This window comes from Marmota marmota, unplaced genomic scaffold (genome assembly GCF_001458135.2).
Source record: "Marmota marmota marmota unplaced genomic scaffold, marMar, whole genome shotgun sequence".
NCBI lineage: Eukaryota > Metazoa > Chordata > Mammalia > Rodentia > Sciuridae > Marmota > Marmota marmota.
The window spans coordinates 67,385,067-67,408,490 of NW_026000174.1; the positions used below are offsets into that span (position 1 = coordinate 67,385,067).

At 53.4% G+C, this 23,424-nt stretch overlaps 2 protein-coding genes across 6 annotated transcripts in view; both read left to right on the forward strand.

Annotated features, from left to right (window-relative positions):
- Capn1 (calpain 1) overlaps positions 1-21,082 on the forward strand; it is a 21,366-nt gene extending 284 nt beyond the window's left edge. For 2 of the 5 annotated variants that reach the window (XM_048789126.1, XM_048789125.1), the window contains exons 2-22: positions 1,182-1,449; positions 1,594-1,663; positions 1,965-2,083; positions 3,948-4,081; positions 4,193-4,361; positions 5,154-5,237; positions 5,565-5,650; positions 5,971-6,045; positions 6,147-6,307; positions 14,451-14,626; positions 15,550-15,561; positions 16,252-16,463; positions 16,548-16,587; positions 17,140-17,205; positions 17,298-17,355; positions 18,133-18,197; positions 18,582-18,650; positions 18,890-18,968; positions 19,478-19,594; positions 19,903-19,961; positions 20,333-21,082. In XM_048789126.1, coding sequence (XP_048645083.1) covers positions 1,183-1,449; positions 1,594-1,663; positions 1,965-2,083; positions 3,948-4,081; positions 4,193-4,361; positions 5,154-5,237; positions 5,565-5,650; positions 5,971-6,045; positions 6,147-6,307; positions 14,451-14,626; positions 15,550-15,561; positions 16,252-16,463; positions 16,548-16,587; positions 17,140-17,205; positions 17,298-17,355; positions 18,133-18,197; positions 18,582-18,650; positions 18,890-18,968; positions 19,478-19,594; positions 19,903-19,961; positions 20,333-20,359 — 2,145 coding nt within the window. In that variant the 5' untranslated portion in view covers position 1,182 and the 3' untranslated portion in view covers positions 20,360-21,082. The other 3 variants (XM_015478249.2, XM_015478248.2, XM_048789128.1) reach the window with 3 other exon arrangements.
- A 1,451-nt stretch (positions 21,083-22,533) lies between these two features.
- Positions 22,534-23,424, forward strand: part of LOC107136011 (solute carrier family 22 member 20) — a 17,442-nt gene continuing 16,551 nt past the window's right edge. Inside the window, exons 1-2 of the mRNA XM_015478250.2 lie at positions 22,534-23,173; positions 23,245-23,348. Coding sequence (XP_015333736.1) covers positions 22,799-23,173; positions 23,245-23,348 — 479 coding nt within the window. The 5' untranslated portion in view covers positions 22,534-22,798. The remainder of the gene's footprint in view (positions 23,174-23,244; positions 23,349-23,424) is intronic.

Sequence of the window (23,424 nt, forward strand, 5' to 3'; positions counted from 1 at the left end):
ACCGCCGCGGCCCGGTCGCCCCGAGTGCCGCCCGAGGCGGCGAGGGTGGGCGCTGGCCCTGCAACCCGAGCTGCTGCCCACGGTTAAAAATACCCCCTGCCCTCGGGTCCCCTCTCTCCTCTCCCCTCCCCGCCCCCGCAGTGCCCTTCCGCCAGGGCCCAGCCCTTCCCACCCCGACAGGCGCGGGCCCTTCCCCCGGGGACAACTCTGCCTTTTGCTAATTTGTCCTCACGCGGAGTTGGCCCGGGCCTGCGGAGGGAGGGGCGGGGAGACACCATGAGTAAGAGATAGTCAAAGAAGGTGGCCGAGAGATAAGGGAGAGTCGAGAGGAAGCGGGGTAGGAGCCCCAGGAGGAGGAGGAGGAGAAGGAGGGAGGGAGGAGGGCGGCGGGAGGAGGGCGGGGAGGAGCGCTCTTCCTGGTTGGGCCCTGCCCTGAGCTGCCACCAGCGAAGCCAGCCGCTGGGACCGCAGCGACCCCCAACCTCCCCTCCTCCAGGTAAGGAGTTGGGTGGCTGGCCGCGATTCTCACCCTGGCCACTGCTCCGGGGCAGAGGGGCTCCTCAGATGGCCTTTACTTGGGCCCTTGGCGTGCCTGGGTCAGGGGCAGAGGATTCGGGAAGCGGCACAGCCCAGGCACTCGCCCCATCCTGCACTCACTACTGTCCCCAGGGGCTGGGCTGGAATTTAGCAGCTCTGTGGGTTTCGGGTGGTCTGTGGAGGGGGCCGTCTGCCTGGAGTTCTCACTTCCCAAGCCAGAAAGGGGCCGGTGAGCAAGGTGCTGGCCAGTTTGGAGAGGGGGTTACAGGCTGGCCAACGGGATCAAAAAGACCTTCCCCGGGGTTCCATACACACCTTCCCAGATCCCTGTGTTACTTCAGGGCTCCACCCTACCCCACCTGGCTGGCTGGCTGGCTGGCTGACCACAGAGCTGCAGGCCCAGAACAATGGCAGTGGGGAGGAGGAGAGGTTGTGGTTAGCATACCCTGGAACTGCAGAGCCTTCTGCTGGATTCTGGAGCCTAGGGAGGCTGCAGAGAGCCTGAGTGCTGTGGGGGCAGTGAAGTGGCGGGGGACACCAGGGTCTGGGGAATAAGGTGTGCAAAGGTGGAAGAGCAGCACTAGCAGGCAGGAGCTGGATTCTGGTCCTGGCAGACATGGGTACTGAGCTGGTCTGTACCACAGGATGGCAGAGGAGATCATCACACCCGTGTACTGCACTGGGGTGTCAGCCCAGGTGCAGAAGCTACGGGCCAAGGAGCTGGGCCTGGGCCGCCATGAGAACGCCATCAAATACCTGGGCCAGGATTATGAACAGCTGCGGGCCCGATGCCTGCAGAGTGGGGCCCTGTTCCGAGATGAGGCCTTCCCACCAGTGCCCCAGAGCCTGGGCTACAAGGAACTAGGTCCCAACTCCTCTAAGACCTATGGCATCAAGTGGAAGCGTCCCACGGTGAGAGGGCCATCCTTGGGTGGGATTCTTATTGGGTGAGGAATGGAATGGGACACCAGGTTCCTGGTGGGGAGTGGGGTCTTGGTGGTGGGGTGTCAGTTTCTAGGAGGGACCAGCTCAGGGACAGGACTCTGGGTCTCGTAGGAGATGCTGTCAAATCCGCAGTTCATCGTGGATGGAGCTACTCGCACAGACATCTGCCAGGGAGCACTGGGTAGGCCTCTCGGGGGTGGGGAGGTCTGGGTGTTTTTGCCACAGTAGTTCCCTATTCCCGTTCCCGTTCCTTTGGGCTCTACCCCAACCCCTCCCTCCTGCAAGCCCAGACAGGCTTTGGCTATCAGCACTGGGGCTGGTTTGCCCAGATTCCTGGGTCTTTTCTGTAAGCTAAGGGCAGTTGATAGGCACCCCATCCAGGGAATCCCAGGTTCTCCTCAACATGGATATCCATGAGCACACCTCCCCACCCCCAGGGGCAGATCCTAGAACAGGCCTGACATGAGTCCTTCCCATCCCAGGGGACTGTTGGCTGCTGGCTGCCATCGCCTCCCTCACCCTCAATGACACCCTCCTGCACCGAGTGGTTCCTCATGGCCAGAGCTTCCAGGATGGCTATGCGGGCATCTTCCATTTCCAGGTGAAGGGCCCCCACACGCTGGGGAGGGGGAAAAGGAAGCGCTGGGGGATATATGGAAGGATGACCACCGCACTCGAAGTTAAGGTGGCTAGTGGCCACACCCTGCGGGGGCAGCCCTCCCTCTGAGAGGTATTTGACCTCTCAGTGCCATCTCAGATCTGTCATGTGTGAAACAGTTGGGCAGGTATTTCAACTGGCAGTTTTCCTGGGTGGTTCTGAGGAGCAGGGAGAAAGTGTTTGGAAAAGTAGAAGAAATTCTGTATTATGCCTTGTGGGGAAAAAACCTTTCCCGACTTGGACCTCAGTTTCCACATCTGAAAAAAAGAGTGCTGGGGGAAAGGTGGTCATCTCCAATTGTCAATCCTCCCATCTTCCAGCTCCTGTGCTTTGGCAACCTCTGACACAGACTAGCAGAAAAGGCTCAGGATTAAGTCTGTTTAAACCAGCTTTTCTTGACGTTTGCGACAGGACCCTTTCTCCAGACACACTAATGAATCCTCAATGAGCTCCAATTGGGAGAGACAACTCAGCAACTGTAGTCGAGACCCTCTTGCCTTGGTGGTCCCAGCCATGTGTGGAGGACTCCTGGGTGTCGCCTCCTTCCGCCTAGTTAGGGAGCCCCTTACCCAACTTGCACAGAAGTGGCTGCCATACCAACTTCTGCGGAGCCACTTTGGCAGACTGCCGCACCTGCCCTGCTTTAGTCCGCAGGGGCGTGGCTGCCCCGCCCCTTCCCTCATTCATCCAATCCTCTCCTCCCTGGCCTCTTATTGGTCCGTGTAACACTCCCCGCCATCAATTCCAGCTCCTTGGGCCCGCCTTCTCTCCTCCTATTGTTTTGGGCCGCCCCCCACTGTTGTGCCTGGAGCACAGGGAAGCTTCTGGCTTCTGTCTGAGCCCCACCCTTTCCTGCGTGAACGGGCCTCCCATCAGTGGTTGGAGGGTATGGGTCCACATTCAATATATTTATATGGATTGCACTAACCCCTACACTCCGGCCTAGAACTGGGAGAGTAGAGGTACGGCCTAAAAAGGCCTAAAAAGCAGTTGGTTTTGGGAAGAGCCCTGGCCAGATGGCTTTCCACCCCCTCTATGTCTGAGGAGGTCTGTCCTGTTTCCATGGTGAGCTACAGACGACTGCATAATCTTGCTTAACTTCCTGTGAGGAACGCACTGCTGCTCCCTTTAATGGGTACAGAAACTGAGGCTCGGAGAGGGTAACTTGTCCAGGATCACGTGTGCAGTGTAGTTGTCCCTCCATGTCTGCAGGGGACTGGTTCCAGGACCCCCATGGACACCACAATCCATGGATGCTCAAGTTCTTTATGTAAAAAAATGTAATATTTTCATATAACCTACACAGATCTTCCACATCCTCCTATATACTGTAAGACATGTTAGATGACTTGCAATACCAAGGCAATGTAAATGCCATATAAATAGTTGTTCGGTATTGTTTAGGAATGACTAGAAAAAAGTCTGTGCATTTTCAACACAAATGCATTAAAAAATATTTCGGGGGCTGGGGACGCAGATTGGGGTAGAGCCTTCTTGTAGCATGAGGGTTCCATCCCTAGCACTGCAAAAAAAAAAAAAAAATTAAATCAATTTTCTGTCTGTAGTTGGTTGAATCCATGGATGTGGAACTTGTAGATGTAGAGGGCTGTATACATGTATCTGGTGTATGTCAGTATATGTATTCCTAGTACACATCAAGTTTGTATGTATCTAGTATGTATATATTGCATAAGTATCTACTATATGTGATCTAAGATCATGTATCTAGTTAGTAGCAAAACTGAGGATGGAGCTCAGGCGTGGGGGAATCCCACAGCAGGTACTCACTGTGTCTCCTTCCCTGCAGCTATGGCAGTTTGGGGAGTGGGTGGATGTGGTCGTGGATGACCTGCTGCCCACCAAGGACGGGAAGCTGCTGTTTGTGCACTCTGACCAAGGCAACGAGTTCTGGAGCGCCCTGCTGGAGAAGGCCTATGCCAAGTGAGCAGAGCTCCTGGGGACAGCTCTTGCCCCACCCCTGGGGGTGGGGGACCCTGGCCCTCTTACCTGGTCCTGCTCAATGTCACAGTGCTGACCTGGAGCTGCCCACAGGGTCAATGGCAGCTATGAGGCCCTTTCGGGAGGCAGCACCTCCGAGGGCTTTGAGGACTTCACAGGCGGGGTCACCGAGTGGTACGAGCTGCGCAAGGCACCCAGTGACCTCTACCAAATCATCCTCAAGGCGTTGGAGCGTGGCTCTCTGCTGGGCTGCTCCATTGACGTGAGTGTGCCCAGCCTGACACCCACACCATGACCCTTGCATCCAACTTGTAATCCAACTCTTCCATCAATTTCCTCTCCCCACCCAATGCTAACCTCGCCCCCACCCTGATTTAGCCCCAGACCCCTGCCCTTCACCTCAGCACCATCTCTGGCTGCACATCAGTGTCATCCATCACTTCCTCCCCGTCTTCCACCTCATGCCCAGTGGTGTTCAGGTATCCCCTCTCCATCTCCCCCCAATTCCCAGGCCTCAGCTTTTCCCCAGGATCCACTCTGCTCCCTTCCCACCTGCTCCTTTTGCCCTGCCATCCATGATCCAGTTCCCTAGCCTCCAGCCTGATCTGTCCTGCTCTCTGTCTGCCCCACTCCTAGCCCCTCCCTCTCCTCTCCATGCCCACCCTTGTCTGTCCCACTTTTCCCACCACCATCTCCAGATCTCCTTTGTCTTTGACCTCAGGCTCCACCCCAATATCTCTGTGATCTGGACCCCTTCCCCCTCTCCATAGGCTCCATCCTGACCTTCTTCCTCTCTTACCCTCCCACTGTCCCTGTAGGGCTACATATGGGGGTGTGTGCATGTTCACAAAATCTGGCCAGCCTTAGCCCATACCAGTGGCAGTGTTGGTGGGGGTACCTGGGGCGGGTGTTGGTGGGGTAGTGGAGCCACCGCCACCCTCAGGAGGAGCAGCCGTAGGTGAGGATGGAGTGAATGGGACTGTGGCCCCTGCCTGCCACCGGCAATAGTAGGAGGGGACTGGCCCCCAGCCACAGAGCACATGTCTTTCTGCAGATCTCCAGTGTCCTGGACATGGAGGCCATCACCTTTAAGAAGCTGGTGAAGGGCCACGCATACTCTGTGACTGGAGCCAAGCAGGTACTGCCCTGGGTGGGGCCTGCCCTGCAGGGTGTTTCCCTTCTGGCCTGTCCTTACCTCCCTGGCATCTGACCAGGGCAGTGGGAGGTGCTTGCTCCTCCTTTGACCTTCTGCAGCACCTTATTGCTCCCTTGGGAAACCATCCCGAGCTGCTTATCAATTCGTGCCCTGATTGACTGTACTTCGTGTGCCCAGCTACCTCCCTGGGCTGTAAATTCCTGAGGGACAAGCTCTGTGGCTCTACTGACAGTTCCCTGGTGTACTGCTGGGTGTGGAGTAGGGCAAGGTGGAGTGAGAGCCGGTGCTGATGGGTGCTCTGGGAAACAGGTGAACTACCAGGGCCAGACGGTGAGCCTGATCCGGATGCGGAACCCCTGGGGCGAGGTGGAGTGGACAGGAGCCTGGAGCGACGGGTGAGGGGCAGGGTGGTGGAGACTGTCTGGGGAGGTGTGGGAGGCTTCTTAGATGCCCCTGACATTTCTGCTTTTGACTCTGCCAGACCAAGGTGGAGTCATAGTTGAACAAAGGGGCCCCTCTTATGTGACTGGGTTTGGGGCAATGACCCAATAAAGCGTAGGCTATGAGGGCCTGGGCCAGCCTGTGGGGATGCTCTGGAATTGGGAGGACTTCCTGACCTGGGCTTTGGGAAGACAGTCCAAGGTGGACAGGCCCCAGGGACAGAGGCCAGGCAGGTCAGTGTCCACCAGCCCTGGCAGTGCCCCGCTCCCCACAGCTCCTCAGAGTGGAACAACGTGGACTCTTATGAACGGGAGCAGCTGCGGATCAAGATGGAGGATGGGGAGTTCTGGTGAGCAGCCCTTCTTGGCCTGACCCTTCCTGGGCCATGTCTCCTCCCTCCCAACCCCACAAACCCGGACAATGAGCGAGGTTCCCTTCGTCAACCCCCAGGATGTCATTCCGTGACTTCATGCGCGAGTTTACCCGCCTGGAGATCTGCAACCTCACGCCCGACGCGCTCAAGAGCAGGACGATCCGCAACTGGAACACCACACTCTATGAGGGGACCTGGCGGCGGGGGAGCACTGCCGGGGGCTGCCGCAACTACCCAGGTGGCCTGAGCGCACAGCTTGGGCTGTGCTGGGGGTGGCCAGGGAAGGGCAAGACTCGTCACCTTGCTGGGCCTCGGGTTCCTCTCATAAGCGACATGGTCATGTTTGCTGGTCTCTAGAATTTGCTTTGAGAGTAAAATAGTAAATGTCCTCCTCAATGCTAAAGAGCCCTGGTGCTACTGAGGGCAAGACTCCTGGCCATCTCCTGGCCACCTTCTGGTCACTGCTCTTCATTCCCAGAGCCCCGCCTCCTGGCTCTCTCACCTCTGGGCTTTTAGATGGATGACTCTGTCCATGTCTTGCCTCTCAGTTCCTTGCCAATTTCACCTGTGGCAACCTTTTCCTGTACCTTAGCTCAGCCCCACCATAGTAATTATTTGCCTCTGAATCACCTTGCTCTGTCCCCTCCCCCTCCAACTCTCTCAGCTCCCTCCTTCCACAGTCCTCAGACTCATGGAACTGTGGAATCTGTTGAACCACCATTGTTTTCCCACTTTTTTTCTTTTTTAATATTTATTTTTTAGTTGTATTTGGTATTTTAATTTAGTTGTATTTTGTATTTTAATAAAGGTATTAAACAATACCTTTATTTCACTTATTTATTTTTATGTGGTGCTGATGATCGAACCCAGGGTCCCACACATGTGAGGCGAGCGCTCTACCACTGAGCCACAACCTCAGCCCCTCTTGTTTTCTTTTGGTACTAGTGATTGAACCTAGGGGTACTTAACCACTGAGACACATCCCCAATACTTTTTATTTTTTATTTTGAGACAGGGTCTCATTGAATTGCTTAGGGCCTTACTAGATTGCTGAGGCTGGCCTCAAACTTGTGATCCTCCTGCTTCATCCTCCCAAGTCATTGGGATTACAGGCGTGTGCCACTGGGCCTGGCTCCGTATTATTTTGTTGGTGCATTCTAGTTGTCTGTAATGGTGGTAATGGTCATTACATGTTTGTACATGCACATTGATATAACAATATAATTTGGCCAATATGACTCCCGGCATATCCCACCTCCCTCCCTTCCTCCCACCTCCTGGCCCCTTTCTGCTGTTCTACTGATCTCCCATTGATTTTTATGAAATTCCCTGTCCCCCACCTCTTTTTTCCTTTTTCCTTTCTAGTTTCAATATATGAGAGAAAAGATATGGCCCCTAACCTGAGTTTGGCTTGTTTCACTCAACGTAATGTTCTCAAGTTCCATCCATTTTCCTGCAAATAGCATAATTTCATTTTTCTTTATGGCTGAATAAGACTCCACTGTGTGTGTGTGTGTGTGTGTGTGTGTGTGTGTGTATGCCATGTTTTCTTTATCTTTAGCCATTGATGGACACCTAAGCTGGTTCCATAGTTTGGCTATTGTAAATCATGCTGCTGTGAACACGGGTGTGCACGTACCCCTGTAGGAAGATGACTTTCATTCTTTACATAAATACCGAGGAGTAGTGTAGCTGGGTCCTATAGTGGTTCAATGCCTAGACTTTGAGGCACTTTCATGCTGATTTCCATAATGGTTGTACTAATTTACAATCCCACCAACAATGTAAAAGTGTTCCTTTTTCTCCCCATCTTCTCTAACATTTATTATTATTTGTATCCTTAATGGCTGCCATTCTGACTGATGTGAGATGAAATCTCAGTGTAGTTTTGATTTGCATTTCCCTAATTGCTAATGATATTGAACATTTTTCACATATTTGTTAGCCATTTGTATTTCTTCTTTGGAGAAATGTCTGTTTAATTCATTTGCCCATTCATTCATTCATTAGGTTGTTTTTCTGGTTAAGTTTTTTGAGTTCTTTATGTGTTCTAGATAGTAATCCTGTCAGAAGGGTAGCTAGCAAAGATTTTTTTCCCCATTCTGTGGGTTCTCTCTTTACGTTCTTTTTTTTTTTTTTTTAGTTGTAGATGGACACAATTATCTTTATTTATTTATTTTGATGTGGTGCTGAGATTCAAACCCAGGGCCTCACACAAGCAAGGCAAGTGATCTACCACTGAGCCACAACCCCAGCCCTCTCTTTACATTCTTGTTTCCTTTGCTGTGCAGAAGCTTTCTAATTGGATGCCATCCCATTTATTAACTCTTGGCATTATTTCCTGAGCTTTAGGGTCCTACTGAGAAAGTCTTTGCCTATGTTGATAGGCTGGAGGGCTGAGCCTACATTCTCTTCTAGGAGTTGCATAGTTTCTGGTCTAATTCTGGGGTCTTTGATCCAGTTTGTTGATTTTTGTGCAGGGTCTGGTCTCATTCTTCTACCTATGGATAACCGGTTTCCCCAGCACCATTGTGGCTGTCTTTTCTCCAGTGTATGTTTTTGGCACCTCTGTTGAGGATCAGATGGCTGTAGATGTGTGGGTTTGTCTCTGTGCCTTCTATTCTGTACCCATGTGTCTGTTTTTATGCCAGTACCCGGCACGGGTTTCTTTTGTTTGCTTGTTTTTTACTATAGTTCTGTGGTATAATTTGAAGTCAGGTATTGTGATGCCTCTAGCATTGCTTTTTTGGCTTAGAATTGCTTTGGCTATTTTGAGTCTTTTATTCTTCCAAATAAATTTTAGGACTGCTTTTTTTCTAATTCTGTAAAGTCTGTCATTGGTATTTTGACAGGGATTGCATTGAATCTGTATATTGCTTTCGGTGGTATGGCCATTTTAACAATCTTCATTCTGCCTATCCATGAACATGGGTGGCCCTTCCATGTTCCTATGAACCTACCAAGGGACCCTCTCTTGACCCAACTTCCTTGCCAATGTGTCCCTGTTCCTCTTCGAAGCAAAATTGTTCAGGAATGGCCACACTGGCCCGTTTCCTTCCCAGCCCACCATTTTGGCACTGTCTTCATCCCCCACCTTACCTTCTCTCCATACCCAGGGTGTAGTCATCATTTCCATCTTGTCCCTAAAGTTTCCCAGTCTCTCTCTCCTTCGGTTTCTGTTGCCTGGCATAAGCACAGTCGTAGCTGAACCTGGCTCTGACTGGCACAGAGCCACTGATGGGGCTGGAGAGAAATCACACAACTGAGGTGGCGTTTTCCCTGTAAATCCACAGCCACAAACCTCAAATGAGTACTTTGCACAGTCTCAGCCGGGCCACCGTGAGTTAGCCACATTCCCACTCTCAGCCTCCTCCGCCTTCCTCTCATTGTGGACCTGGCCTTGCACTTTCTCGAAAAGAGACCTCATCACCAGGACAGCTCCCCATATTCCCACCTCCAACCCGCCCCCTTCATCCCCCTGTGTGTACCTGTGCAGGTCTGCACTGCCGCCCCCTGGGACAGTGGCAGAACCCTTCTCCCTCCCCCAGGAAGTGTTTTGTTCCTTTGTCCCTCACCTTTCACTGCTGTGTTGTTGTGGAGAATCCCTTGTATTAAAAGAAAGTGACCCTCTCTTGACCCTACTTTTTTTCTTTCTTTTCTTTCTTGTTTTTTTTAACTTATTTTGTAGTTGTAGATGGACACAATGCCATTATTTATTTTTATGTGATGCTGAGGATTGAACCCAGTGCCTCACACATGCTGGGCAAGTGCTCCGACACTGAGCTACAGCCCCAGCCCCTTGACCCTACTTTCTTGCTGCCAAGTCTCTGCTCTCCTTCAAAGAAAAATTGCTCAGGAATTGCCACACGTCGCTTCCTTCCTGACAGCTTTGGCTTTACCAAATCCAGGGCTGGGCTGCTCCGTCCTCCTGCCCTGCACCCTCCTGCACCCTCCAGCTTTCTCCGCACAGCCCGCCGCCCTCTCTTCCGAAGCATTCTTCTCTTGCAGGAATTCCACTTCAGTTTTTCCCCAAATTCATAAGCACTGTGGCTGAGAAGGCCCGCCTTTCCTTGCAGTGCTAGTGCCATCCTTGAGTTCCCACGTATCATGGGGCTGTTTCTGGGCTCACCTTTCTGTCCCTTGGCCTATCCTTCCGCCAATAACACATTGATTTAATTCTTATAGATTTATGAGAAGTTCTGCTCGAGATTTAAGTGCTAGGGGGCTGGGGTAGAGCGCTTGCCTGGCATGCGTGAGGCCCTGGGTTCCACCCTCAGCACCACATATAAGTAAATAAATGAAATGAAAGATCCATTGACAACTAAAATATATAAAAAAAAAAAAAAAAAAAAGAATAAGAGCTGGGGGTGTGGCTCAGTGGAGCACCTGAGCACCTGCCTAGCATGCAGGAGGCCTGGGCTCCATCCCCACGTCCCATAAACACGAACCTGATAGAACTTTTCTGTACAATAGTTTTACACCCAAGTTTGTGAATGAGATTTATCTGCTGATTTCTCCTTCTGATCATTCTGGTATTGGTGCTGTTTGTCTTGCTAAGTGAACTGTTTCTAGAAGAGTTTACATAAGGTGGGAATGATCTGTTGCCCGAATGTTTGGTGGAACTTGTCTGTAAGGCTGTCAGGCCTGTTCCTTTTTTTATGTGAAGATTGATTTTTGATACTGAATATCTTTAATGGTTCTAGGATTGTTCAGGTTTTTTTTTTTTTTCTTCTTGAACTTTAATTTTTTATTTTTTTTTTAGCTGTTGTTTATTTTTGCCTGAGCAAGCTAGGCAAGCGCCCTACCACCGAGCTATAGCCCCAGCCCCCTTGAACTTATTTTGATGGGTTATACTTCCTAAGAATTTATCCTTTGCATCTATTTTCAAAGTTATTAGTGCAAAGTTATCCTTAATATACTCTTAGATCTCATCTGTAATAATGTTCTGCATTTTTTTAATCATAGTATTGTGTATTTGCACTTTTTTTTTGGTACTGGGGATTGAACCCAAAGGGGCTTTGCCACTGAGCCACATCCCAGTTCTTTTTATTTTTTTTAAGACAGACAGGGTCTCTCTTAGGTCCTCATGAGGCTGCTTAGGGCCTTGCTGAGTTGCTGAGACTGGTCTCAAACTTGCAATGCTCCTGCCTCAGCCTCCCAAGTTGCTGGTATTACAGGTATGAGCTTCCATGGCTGGCTTATACTCTTTATTAATCCTGTGAAGTTTTGGGGTTTTTAATTTTTTTGTTCTTTTTAAATATACAGGACAGTAGAGCACATTTTGACATGCTATACATACATGGGGTATAACTTATTCTAATTAGGATCCCATTCTCGTGGTTGAACATGATGTGGAGTTTCACATATTCATATATGAACATCGGAAAGTTATCTCTGATTCAGTCTAGGGGTCTTTCCTATTCCCATTCCCTCCTCCCAGTCTTGTGAAGTTCATCAGTATTAGCCTTTACAAAGAAATGATTTTTGATGTTGTTGATCCTTTGTACAAAATGATTTTTTTTTTTGTCGTCATCGTTGTTTGTTATCTCATTTCTTCTGTCTTCTGATTTATTTTGGACTTTATTTCATGACCTGATAAATCAAAAACTTACTTCATTATCTTGAATTTTTTAATGTGAGCACTCATGTATTTTGAACTATGAGAGTAGGAATATTGAGTCTAGAATTGTTGTAAGCTCCTAGGGAAAGAAACATTTTTTTAGTTATCTAGTGACTACCTTCATTTCTAATAATTCTTTTTGTTTTCAAGTGTATTTCAGCCAGTGTTAGTCTAGCAATTCCAGTTTTTCCCCCCCCTTTGGGTTCACTCTTTTTTAAATTGTTTAATTTTGTTATTATTATCATTTTTGGTGCTGAAGCCCAGCATACTGTACCACTGAGCAACATTCTGAGTCCTTTTTACTCTTATTTTTTTATTTTGAGATAGGATCTTGGTCAATTGCTGAGGTTGTCCTGGAATTTGTCATCCTCCTGCCTCAGCCTCCCATGCACTGGGATGACAGGCATGTGCCACCGCTCCTGGCAAGCTAGTATTTAAATTCCAAACATTTTTTTTCCTGATAGAAATTAAACATTATCATCATCATCATCATCATCATCATCATCATCATCATTATTTGAGATAATCCTCGTGTGTTTGGAGTATCTGCATAATAATTTTTTTTTGTTCTCCATTCTGAGACCTTTCATCTGAGCTCATTTAATATCTGCATGAAATATATTTCTTTTAATTTCTTTTAGGGAGGCTTTTGGTGATAAACTTCCTTGGTATTTGGCCCATGCCTGTAATCCCAGCAACTCAGGAGGCTGAGGCAGGAGGATAGCAAGTTCAAAGCCAGCCTCAGCAATTTAATGAGGCTCTAAGCAACTTATTGAGACCCCGTGTTTAAATTTAAAAAAAATAAAAAGGGCTGGGGATGTGGCTCAGTGGTTAAGCGCCCCTGCATTAATCCCCAGTACTAAAAAACAAAAACAAAACAAAAAAGAATTTTATTGAGAATTCTTGTATATAATTCACCCATTTAAAGTGTACAATTCCGTGACATTTAGTGTATTCACAAAATTGTGCAAACCATCACATCAACTTTAGAACATTTCATTATCCCCCAAAGAAGCCACACCCTCCTCAACTGTCCCTCCCAGCCTCTCACAACCACTTTCTTCCTCTTCAGAATTTGCATGTTCTGTATATTTCATATAAGTGGAAATACACATGTTCCTTTGTGACTGGCTTCTTTCAATTAGCATAACAGTTTTCAGGCTCATCCACATCATAGCATGTATTGGTCCTTTGTTCCTTTTTATTTTTAATTTTGTTTTAGATGTTGATGGATCTTTATTCTATTAATTTATTTAAATGGAGTGCTGAGAATCGAACCCAGGGCCTCACATGTTAGGCAAGTACTCTACCACTGAGCCACAACTCCAGCCCCTCCTTTTTTATTTTTATTTATTTTATTTTGCAACAGGGCCTAACTAAGTTGCTGAGGCTTATGATCCTCCTGCCTCAGTTGCCTGAATCTCTGGGGTATAGGCTTGGGCCACCAAGACAGGCTACTTTGTTTCTTTTTACTGTCAAATACTATTCTATCATTTTGGTATATTCTCTCATGGATGGATGGACTGTTGGTTGTTTTAAGTGGTGCTGCTCTGAACAGTCATGCTCACACCTTGATGTGGACATGCGTTTTGTTCCTAGAGGTGACCCTAGTAGCTCTGTGCTCACCCTTTAGGAAGCTGCCAGACTGTTCTCCAGTAGCTACCCGGTTTTTCCTTCCCACAGCTGGTGTGTGAGGCTGAATGTTCCACGTGCCACCAACACTTGTTATGTGTTATCGTTTTGATTGTTGTTAATTTAGGAGGGAAGGAATTTAGGAGGCCGAGGCCTGTTAGTGCCTTTAGACAGAAGTGTCGCACATTCCCTGCAGGCTCTGTTGCTCTGGTAAAAGGCTTGTTCTGGCAGCTAACTCCCTAGTCAGCTAACTCACTAGACACTAAATGTCACTGTTGTCATCTTTGTTGGCTGTCTGTGACCTCCTGTCGGACCCTTGCTTTCTCTCTTGTCCTCCTTTAAGTCACTGCACATACAGTTGCTTGAGTCACCTTTTAATTGATTTTTTTTGGGTGGGGTGTACTGGGGATTGAACTCAGGGGCACTCGACCACCGAGCCACATCCCCAGCCCTATTTTGTACTTTATTTAGAGACAGGGTCTCACTGAGTAGTTTAGTGCTTTGAACTCACCAGCCTCCTGCCTCAGCCTCCAGAGCCGCTGAAATTACAGGCGTGCCCCTCCTTGCCCAGCTCGAGTCACCTTTTAGAATAATAATCCAGTCACACCCTCCCCGTCACCAGCCCTCTGGTGGGGCCTTTTGCTCTTTGATGCCATCTACTCACCTTGGCCTGTCCCCCGACTCCTGCCCACCTCTGCCACCTGCCAGGATCCCTGGTGTTCGCTGGAGCCTCACTTGATGTTTGTCATCGGGGAGTGAGGGCAGAGTGGCGGGGAGTGGCCTTTGCTCCTGCCGCCTGTTCCTGGAGCTCCCTCGGCCTGGCTTGCACTTGTCGCCTGGTCCCAGCTCTGATTCTTCAGCGTACCCTCACCTTCTCCAGCCAACCCTAGCTTGCTCTTTTTTTTTTTTTTTTTTTTAACTGAACTATTAATCGACCTGATCTGCTCTGGAACAGGAGCCCTTGAGATCCAGGATGGTGTCTGCCCCCTCAACTGTGCCTGTCACCTGGCACATAATGGATACTTAGTAACAATTGATGGATTAAGGAGGGATGCCCGGGTGCAGGGGTGAGGCTCTGAGGGCCTCTCTGCTCTTGCCCTGCCTCTGAGCTCCACCTCCTCTCCTGCAGCCACCTTCTGGGTGAACCCCCAGTTCAAGATCCGGCTGGAGGAGGTGGACGACGAAGATGACTACGGGAGTCGCGAGTCGGGCTGCAGCTTCGTGCTGGCCCTCATGCAGAAGCACCGGCGCCGCGAGCGCCGCTTCGGCCGCGACATGGAGACCATCGGCTTCGCCGTCTACGAGGTGAGTCCCCTATTGGCGCTGAGCCACCGAGCCGGTCGTCCCGCCTCACGAGATCTCCGCCAGGGGTCGCCCGAGGTCTCCACCCTGCCTTGTCTGCCCCCTGCCACACCATGAGGCTGGTGGCCCTAGGGGGAGCCTCCAGAAGGCACCAGCCAAACCCCTCAGCTGCAGGCAGGTCCTAAAATTCATCTAGTAAGGCAGGAGGAAGGCAAGTAAGATGGTTGTCTCCAGGAAGAGAAGGTTCTGGAATTTACCTTCATCTTCAGAGAGTGGGATGCTGCCCACAGGAAGAAGGAGCTGGCTTGACTGACAGTTGGATGGCAGCTTTCGGGGCCAGACTTCGGCTCAACTTCAGAAATAAGTGGGCCATCTTGGGGGTCAGGAAACCCCATGCCTCAGAAGTGTGTGAGCAGAGCCGGTGTGGAGGACCAGGAGAGGGAGGCCTGCTCAGAGAGAGGCTGTGCCTGTCATTTGTGATTATACCTTCTGGGTATAATCACAGGGCTCACCCTGCTTGTTGTGTTCAAGACAGGGTCAGAAACTTCCGGATCTACCCAGCCAGGGTAAAGGAAGGCCACAGACTTAGCCCATACCCAGATCCCCTGGCAACAGACAGGTGTGGGCCTCCAGTGTCCCCAGGCCTTAAGACACTGTGGTTGGCCTTCCTGGCAACTATTCTGGAGGCCTGATTCAGAGCAGAGGCCCAGGGTGTGCCAGGGACAGGACCCCTGCCTGGGCCCTCCCTCCTGAGGTCACTCTGTGTGTGCCAACAGGTCTGGATCATCGCTGGCTCCAGGCCCAGAGCCCTGTCACCAGTCTCCTCATCCCTTCCCTCCTGTTAGGAACTCAGGACCTCTGCCCAGAGTGCACCCTGTCCCCACCCCTGCACCAACCACCTCTCCCTTACCCTACCTCTCTTGCAGGTCCCTCCGGAGGTAGGTGTGGCTCCTGACTCACCTGAATCCACCTGCCCCAGAACACACCCTGCCTGATGGGCCCACACGGGCAGCATAGTGACAAACCTGCCCCTGCATAGAGCGGAGATGTGACCTGGTTTTACCTGGAAAGTGCTTCCCCTGACTGTTCAGCAGGTGGAGCAGTCACTGCTCTCCTGAGGGTCAGAGCAGGTGGGGGGAGGGCTGGATTTCAACCCTAGTCCTCAGAGCCCCGGTGGGTCTTGTGCGCGTGAGGCTTCAGGTCCTGATGTTCGCACCAAGTCTGCACTGGCCCGCCAGTCTGTCGGGAGCAGGGCGTGGGCTGGGCTGCGTGGTCTGTCCCCTTGAGCAAATTGTTGAAGTTCTGAGCCTTGGTATTTGTGTCTGTAAAATGGCACTGCCTTCAGGGCCATTGTGGACACTCAGTGAGGTGCCACCTGCCAAGTGCCTGCAGAATCCAACGTGGGGAAAGCCCCCAGTGATGATAATGAGAAAGATATTCAGGTGGTGTTATAGTATTTTAATGTACCTTATTTGCATTTAGCTGCTCCTCAGCGTGACTTGTCAGGGTCACGTGGGCTATAAGTGATGAGCCATGACCCTGTTCTTCAGCCCCTCCCTGAGGCCTGGGCTGGGATCTGGGGTGGCTCCTGAGGGTGCTGCAGCCCTGCTCCCTCTCCCTCCTGCTAGCTGGTGGGCCAGCCAGCTGTGCACTTGAAGCGCGACTTCTTCCTGGCCAACTCATCCCGGGCGCGATCGGAGCAGTTCATCAACCTGCGGGAGGTCAGCACCCGCTTCCGCCTTCCACCCGGGGAGTACGTGGTGGTGCCATCTACCTTTGAGCCCAATAAGGAGGGCGACTTCGTGCTGCGCTTCTTCTCTGAGAAGAGTGCTGGGACAGAGTGAGTCCCCCACTGCCTTCTCCCACCTTCCCCTGAAGGCCCTCCACGCCCCCTGACTGGTCCTTCTTTCTCTCCATTTTGCAGGGAGCTGGACGACCAGATCCAGGCTAACCTCCCTGATGAGGTGTGTGGCCACCCCACCAGGCACCGGCTCCCTCCTTCCCTCCCCTGGGCCTATGATGGGGACGTGGGCATCCTGTGTCCTGGGCCTCTGCTGGCTCCTCATAGGAGCCATAAGAGCGAGGCCAATCCGTCATCTCCCTAGCACTTTACTGTTTGTGAGGATGATGGTGCATAATCCCTGTGTCCCCGTGCTGCGGCTGTGCTCGACACTTTATCTGGGTCATTTCTTCCCTGCAACACCCCTGTCTGAGTCCTTTCATGATAACCCCCTGGAAGGGAAACTCAAGTTCAGAGAGGTTGACGGACTTGCCCAGGTTGTACAGCAGGGACCTGGACTCCCACCTTTCATCGCTGAGCTGGACTGTGTCCCTGTCATTCAGGCCCCAAGATTCCTGGGCAGGGGGCAGATCCCCATTTCACAGACTAGAAGAGTGAGGCTTGCTTGGGAGGCCAGGTGACATGTGTCCCGTGAGCGCTCCCACCCTAGCTGAGCAGCTGTCCCCATGGGCAAGGCTGGGGCACCCCTCACCTGTTCCCTCCTTTCTCCGTCCAGCAAGTGCTCTCAGAAGAGGAGATCGATGAGAACTTCAAGTCCCTCTTCAGGCAGCTGGCAGGGAAGGTAGGCTGGAGTGGAGGTGGGGTGGGGATGGGGCGGGATGGGGGCGGGGGGCAGCCCTTCTCGAGCTGGTACCACCCTCCCTCTCCCTTCAGGACCAGGAGATCAGTGTCAGAGAGCTGCAGACCATCCTCAACAGGATCATTAGCAAACGTGAGGGTCCCCAGCAGCTGCTCTCACCCCATGTCCTGCCCCTGGTTGTCTTCAAGCATCAGAATCCAGGCCGTTGCCCCCACACTCAGCGGAACCCCACCCCTTGACCTATGGCTGGGGGGGTCCACTTCCTTTCTGAGCCCAGCTTGCCACTGTTTCCATCCTGCCAAGCCCCGTTCCCCTGCTTGAGCTCTGTGTGCTGGTGGGATTTGGAGGACAGCCATGCTCCAGCACCAAGGGGAAGGCGTCCTTTCTTCCCAAGATGCACCCCAGGCCAGGCCCAGTGGCCTGGGGAGCAGAGCACAGCTGGCTTCACCCGCTGGAGCACGCGGTAGAAGGCAGTGGCTGGCTGTCCAGCCTGGCTGCACGGGGCCTGGTGCCCCAGTCCTGCCTTCGCTGCCTCCGACCTCTGTCCCCGCGCTTCCCTGTATCCAGAACCCCTCTCCCTCCCACTCTTCTAGCAACCTCTGCTGACCTCTGGGGCCTGCAGCAGACCCCACCCGCTCTGTCTTTCTCTCCACTTTCTTTCTCTTCTGCTCATCACTCATGGGACGATCACTGGGTGCCGATGGGCTTTGGGGACACCAGCCTGACTGCTAAAACACTTTGCCCTGGTTTATCTGATGATGAAGCCACCACACCCCACTCACTCTGCTGGCCTGTGTACCCACAGGCGACACTAGTGCCTCCCTGCCTCCGAATGCTCAGTGCTCCCAGTGTGGGGTGGGCACAGGAAGCTCAGCAGGTTGAGGGGCTGGAACTGTTTTTTTCTTGCAGACAAAGACCTTCGGACCAAGGGCTTCAGCCTGGAGTCGTGCCGCAGCATGGTGAACCTCATGGACGTATCCTTCAGTCCGTCTGCTGTTGTTTGGAGTCAGGGAATATGGGCACCAGAAAGTGGCTGGGTGAACTGTCCCAGGAATGCCCAGAGAATAGACAAAGCTAGGGGGTATGTGGACACCCCAGTGCCCATGTTCAAAGCCTTCCTGGGAGGGGGAGACCGAGGCACAGTCTTGAGTCAGGTGGAAGCTGGAGCAAAGCCTGGGTCCACAGCTGACCCTAAGGCCGAGCTTTTTCTGCACCCTTCCCCGCCCAGTTGAACACAGCCAGCCTGGTTATGGCTCCCCCCAGTCACCTTGCCTTCTCTTGGCCAGTCTCCCCTTCCCCCAGTGTCCCCTCCCATGCCAGCTCTAAGCTGTGGAGCTGCCTTCTTAACAACCACCCAGCGCGACGGCAACGGGAAGCTGGGCCTGGTGGAGTTCAACATCCTGTGGAACCGCATCCGGAACTACCTGGTACGTGCCCCCGGCAGGTCCTCGCCTTCCCCGTGCAGCCTCGGTCACTGCAGGAGCAGGCCAGGGGACAGCCCTCCACGGAGGCTCTGCCACTGCCAGCTCTTTCCCACCCCTGAGCCCACATGTCCCAGCAGCCCACCCTTGTGGGCTCCTCCCCTCCTGGTCCCCTTCAGCAACCCTGGGGGTGGGCAGGAAGAGCCGGGTGACTCACTGGTCCCCACCCTCTGCCCCCACCACAGTCCATCTTCCGGAAGTTTGACCTGGACAAGTCGGGCAGCATGAGCGCCTACGAGATGCGGATGGCCATCGAGTCTGCAGGTGAGGCCCAGGGCAGCCCCTACCCCTGGCCCTCCTCCCTGGGGTGGTGACACAGAGCTGTGGGGATGTGGTCCCAGCCATCTTTGGCCTTTCCCCCGTGGTTTCTAAGTACATTATCAGCATATCTGTCCTTTCTTCCTCACTGCAGCCAAGAAAGGACAGAGTCTCTTATTACCCCTGTTGGGCATGTGAGGAAAGTGAGGCTCCAAAGGAAAAGTGACCGGCCTTAGGACACAGTGCCAGGGAGGGCAGAGCCAGGCTTCAGGCCTCCTGTGAGAGCTGCCTGAGGACGAGGCCAGGGCATCAGAACCACCAGACCACACCCCTCTTTGGCCAACTCCTGATTCTCTGGCCTGTCCGGGGCTGAGCGTGCCCCCTGAGACTGGTTCTTACTTGCCCAGCCCCTCCCAGTCCCTGGCCCTGCCCAGAGGTCCTTGTGCCCCTTGTCCCTGAGAAGAGAAGGCCCACCCTTCCCTGACTCCCCGGCCCTCACCTGCTTCTCTCCACAGGCTTCAAGCTCAACAAAAAACTGTACGAGCTCATCATCACCCGGTACTCCGAGCCTGACCTGGCCGTGGACTTTGACAACTTCGTGTGCTGCCTGGTGCGACTGGAGACCATGTTCCGTGAGTGTCCCAACAGGCTCCTCCCTCCAGCTGTGTCCCAAATGCGTCCCTTGTGAGCTGGTGGGAACGGATGATGGCCGGTGCCAGCAGTACCGTCTCAGGAGCTGGAGGCTGAGATCTGGAGCCCACGAGGGCCCTGTATTTGGTCACCCAGAGGCTGAGTGCGTGGAGAGCAGGGAGGGAGGGCAGGAAGAGTCCCTTCCTACTTCAAGGGGTGACAGCTTGGTGCGTTAGGGGGAATGGGGGTCAGGCAGGCTTGGCTGTGCACAAAGTTCTCAGCCCCGTGTCATCTTTTCTTGAACACACAGGGTTTTTCAAAACTCTGGACACAGATCTGGATGGAGTTGTGACCTTTGACCTATTTAAGGTGGGACTCTCCCTGGGTCGGGGGGAAGGGTTGGTGGCAGTGGTTTTCTTTCCTGACCCGTGTTCTCCTGTCCCTTCCTGGCCCTTGGAGCCAGTCTTCAAGAAGGGGCAGCCTGAGTCCTGGGAGCTGGGGTGGGGGTGTCTGGATTCTGGGGCAGGAGCCGGAGGCTTTGCCTCAGTGGGACCAACAGCTCTATCTCCCAGAGATAGAGGAAGTGAGGAAACAGTTCCCCAGGAGCGAACCTCAGAAGTGGTAAAGAAATGGCTTCTGAGCCATGGGGTCGGGGCATGGTCATAGGGGTCCAGGTAAGGAGGGAAACTCAGGCAGCCGATTCCACAGCCCTGGCCCAACGGCCTTCCCTCCTTCTGCAGTGGTTACAGCTGACCATGTTTGCATGAGGCGGGGGCCCAGCACCCTGCTGCTCCCTTCTACCCTCGTCTGTCAAGCCGCGTCTTCCAGGCCGAGTCGTCCCACCATGCCACAGCAGGTCACGCCAGCCGCACATGCCTTCCTTGGAGCAAGAAGGCGCCTTGGTCCTCTTGCCCGCTCCTCCCAGCCTCCACTGCTCACCAGCTCTGGGCAGAACTATGTGGCCCTCCCTCTATCCCCAGCCAGGGGATCACGATGGACTCCCCTGGGCCTGCCCGTTTCCCATGGCCAAGCCAGGAGGGCAGCTTTCTGCTTATTCCTGCCTCAGTGCTGGGCGGCCAGGGAGCCACGATCCCAGCCCCACTCCTCCAGCATCCTCATGTGTCTCCCCACCCGCCTGGCCTCACCTGCTGACTTTATAACCACTATCTCTGCGACCTGCACCCCAGGTGTCAGGCATGCAGGTCCCCTTCCTGCTGGGGGAGCCCCTGGGCTGGGATCTCCTGTGCCTTCTGTGCAGAAGCCAATGCCTGCAGCCCACGCCTCCCAGCCCTGCCCACCAGGAGCCAGCCAGCCTGGAGGGTGGTCGGGCCTTCCCCCCTCCTCCTGTCCTTTTTTTATATTGACAATTTTAAAGGGGACTCTTCAGGGACTGGGGGATTGGTTATGTGATACAGAGGCACTGGGCGTGGGGTAGGGAGGTCCCATGTTTCCACACAGAGAAACCCCAAATAATAAAGGAAAAGGCCCCACATTTGTCTCTGGAGTGTGTTTCTCCCCAGTCTGCTGCCGGGAGGGCGGCAGGAAGCCTTAGCAGGGGGACAGCTCCTGGCCACAAGCTCACCCGTTGCTGGAGTGAGTGCAGGGCATCCGAGTGGGGTCACCTATGGCCCTGGGAGGCCAGGGAGGATGAGGCCCAGGGCCTGGCACAGGGACAGGGCTGCACTGTGAAGCCCGGAGGCCTGACCCTTGCCTTACCTTCATAAATCCACCAGGCCAGTTTCCCGCTGAAACCCAAACCCATACTTAGCACAAACCTCACCCCCCAGGGAGCTGCACAGAGCCTCCTTCAGGTCCTCTGGGGTTGGGGTGGGTCTCTCCTGTGACCCACACACCTGTAGCTTATATAAGCTGCTCCAGCGCCTCTGGGATGCTGCTGTTCTTCCCAGAGTTAAGAGTGGGGAGAGGGGACAGCCACCAACTAGCACTGACTGCAGGGTACAGACGGAGACTGCCCCAGGGCGCAGGGTGAGGGAGCAAGAAGTCGGGCTGCCTCCAGCTACTGTGGGGTAGAGAGGAAGAGGAGGCCTTTGCAGGTGTCACCTGCTTCTTGACTGCTCCCAGGCCAGGTCCTCCCTGGATATCTGTCCTCATTACTGAGATGCGGAGGCTGCCGAGGTGGGAGGTCTCTGGGCCCATCCTGCTCAGCCCTCCATGGTCCTCTGTGTTGGGCTTCACTTGTTATAGGGGTTGCGACACTGTGGTTCTGGGTCACCTGGGGACCTAACTTCAGAGACTCCAGGTTTGAGGCTGAGACTGCGGCTTCCTCTTGACTCCCCTATTTGGGCTTTATTTTTTTTTTATTTTTATTTTATTTTTTTGGTACTGGGGATGGAACCCCAGCCCTTTTTATTCTTTATCTTGAGACAGGGTCTCACTGAGTTGCCCAGGCTGGCCTTGAGTTTGCAATCCTCCTGGTTCAGCCTCCCGAGTCTCTGGGACGATAGGCATTCGCCACTGCAGCCAGCTCTATTGGGGCATTTTTAAAAAAATATTTGTTTTTTAGTTGTAGTTGGACGCGATACCTTTATTTTATTTATTTACCTTTATTTTATTTATTTATTTATGTGGTGCTGAGGATCGAACCCAGGGCCCTGCACATGCTAGGCGAGCGCTCTACCGCTGAGCCCCAGCCCCAGCCTGGACTTTTCCCCGACATCAGCTGTGCAGCCAACTCCCTGACTCTCATGGAGTGGGGGAAGGGCGAGCAGCCATAATTACTGTCACCCCCTTATTTGTGACTCTGATCTACAAAGCACTCACAGGTCCGACCGTGGTTTGAAACACAGTGACAAGACCTTGGTCCCACGCATTTTGAGGCCAGAGTCAGGGCTGCTCAAGCCTCATGACAGCCTGAAGCGAGGGTGCAGGTGGGCAGGGAGGGAGGGGCAGGGCGGCTGGGCCTGCGGGTTTGGCTGTGGCTGGGAGGCAGCTTTCTGGGACTCCTCACCTGTCCAACTCAGAAGGTGAGAGATGGAGGGAGGCAGGAAGAAAGGCCCAGGGGCGGGGAGCCCGAAGATGTGGGGACACTCAAGACTTCCAGTGAGGTGTAACCAGACTCCTCTGAGCTGAGGCACACAGGGCATCTTGGTCCTCACCCCTGGCCTGGTCCTCCGCCTCCAAAGCCCCTCCCCTGTCCCTTTACATAAGGCCTGGGGCAGGCTGGGCCTCGGGTCAGGCCCACGGCCATGGCCTTCACGGACCTGCTGGACACCCTGGGCGGGGTGGGCCGCTTCCAGCTCATCTACACGGCCCTGCTGCTGCTGCCCTGTGGCCTGCTGGCCTGCCACAACTTCCTCCAGAACTTCACGGCTGCTGCGGTCCCCCATCACTGCCAGCTTCCCGCCAACCACACAGGGGCCACCACCAACGACTCGGGGGCCTGGCTGAGGGCCACCATACCCCTTGACCAGCATGGGGTCCCTGAGCCATGCCGGCGCTTCACAGAGCCTCAGTGGGCCCTTCTGAGCCCCAACACTTCGGTCTATGGGGTGGCCACCGAGGACTGCAAGGACGGCTGGGTCTATGACCGCAGCGTTTTCCCGTCCACCATCGTGATGGAGGTCAGAGGGAGCCGTTTGGGGCGGGGGGCTGCTACCTAAGGCCAGGGCTCAGTGTCCCACTCTCCTTGCAGTGGGATCTGGTGTGTGAGGCCCGCACCCTCCGTGACTTGGCTCAGTCCATCTACATGGCCGGGGTGCTGCTGGGGGCCGCCGTGTTTGGCAGCCTGGCGGACAGGTGAGCTTCTGGTGTGAGTGTCCCTACCACCAGTGGCCGTCTCTGTGTTTTTTTTCTTTTTCTCCCCCCCCCCCAG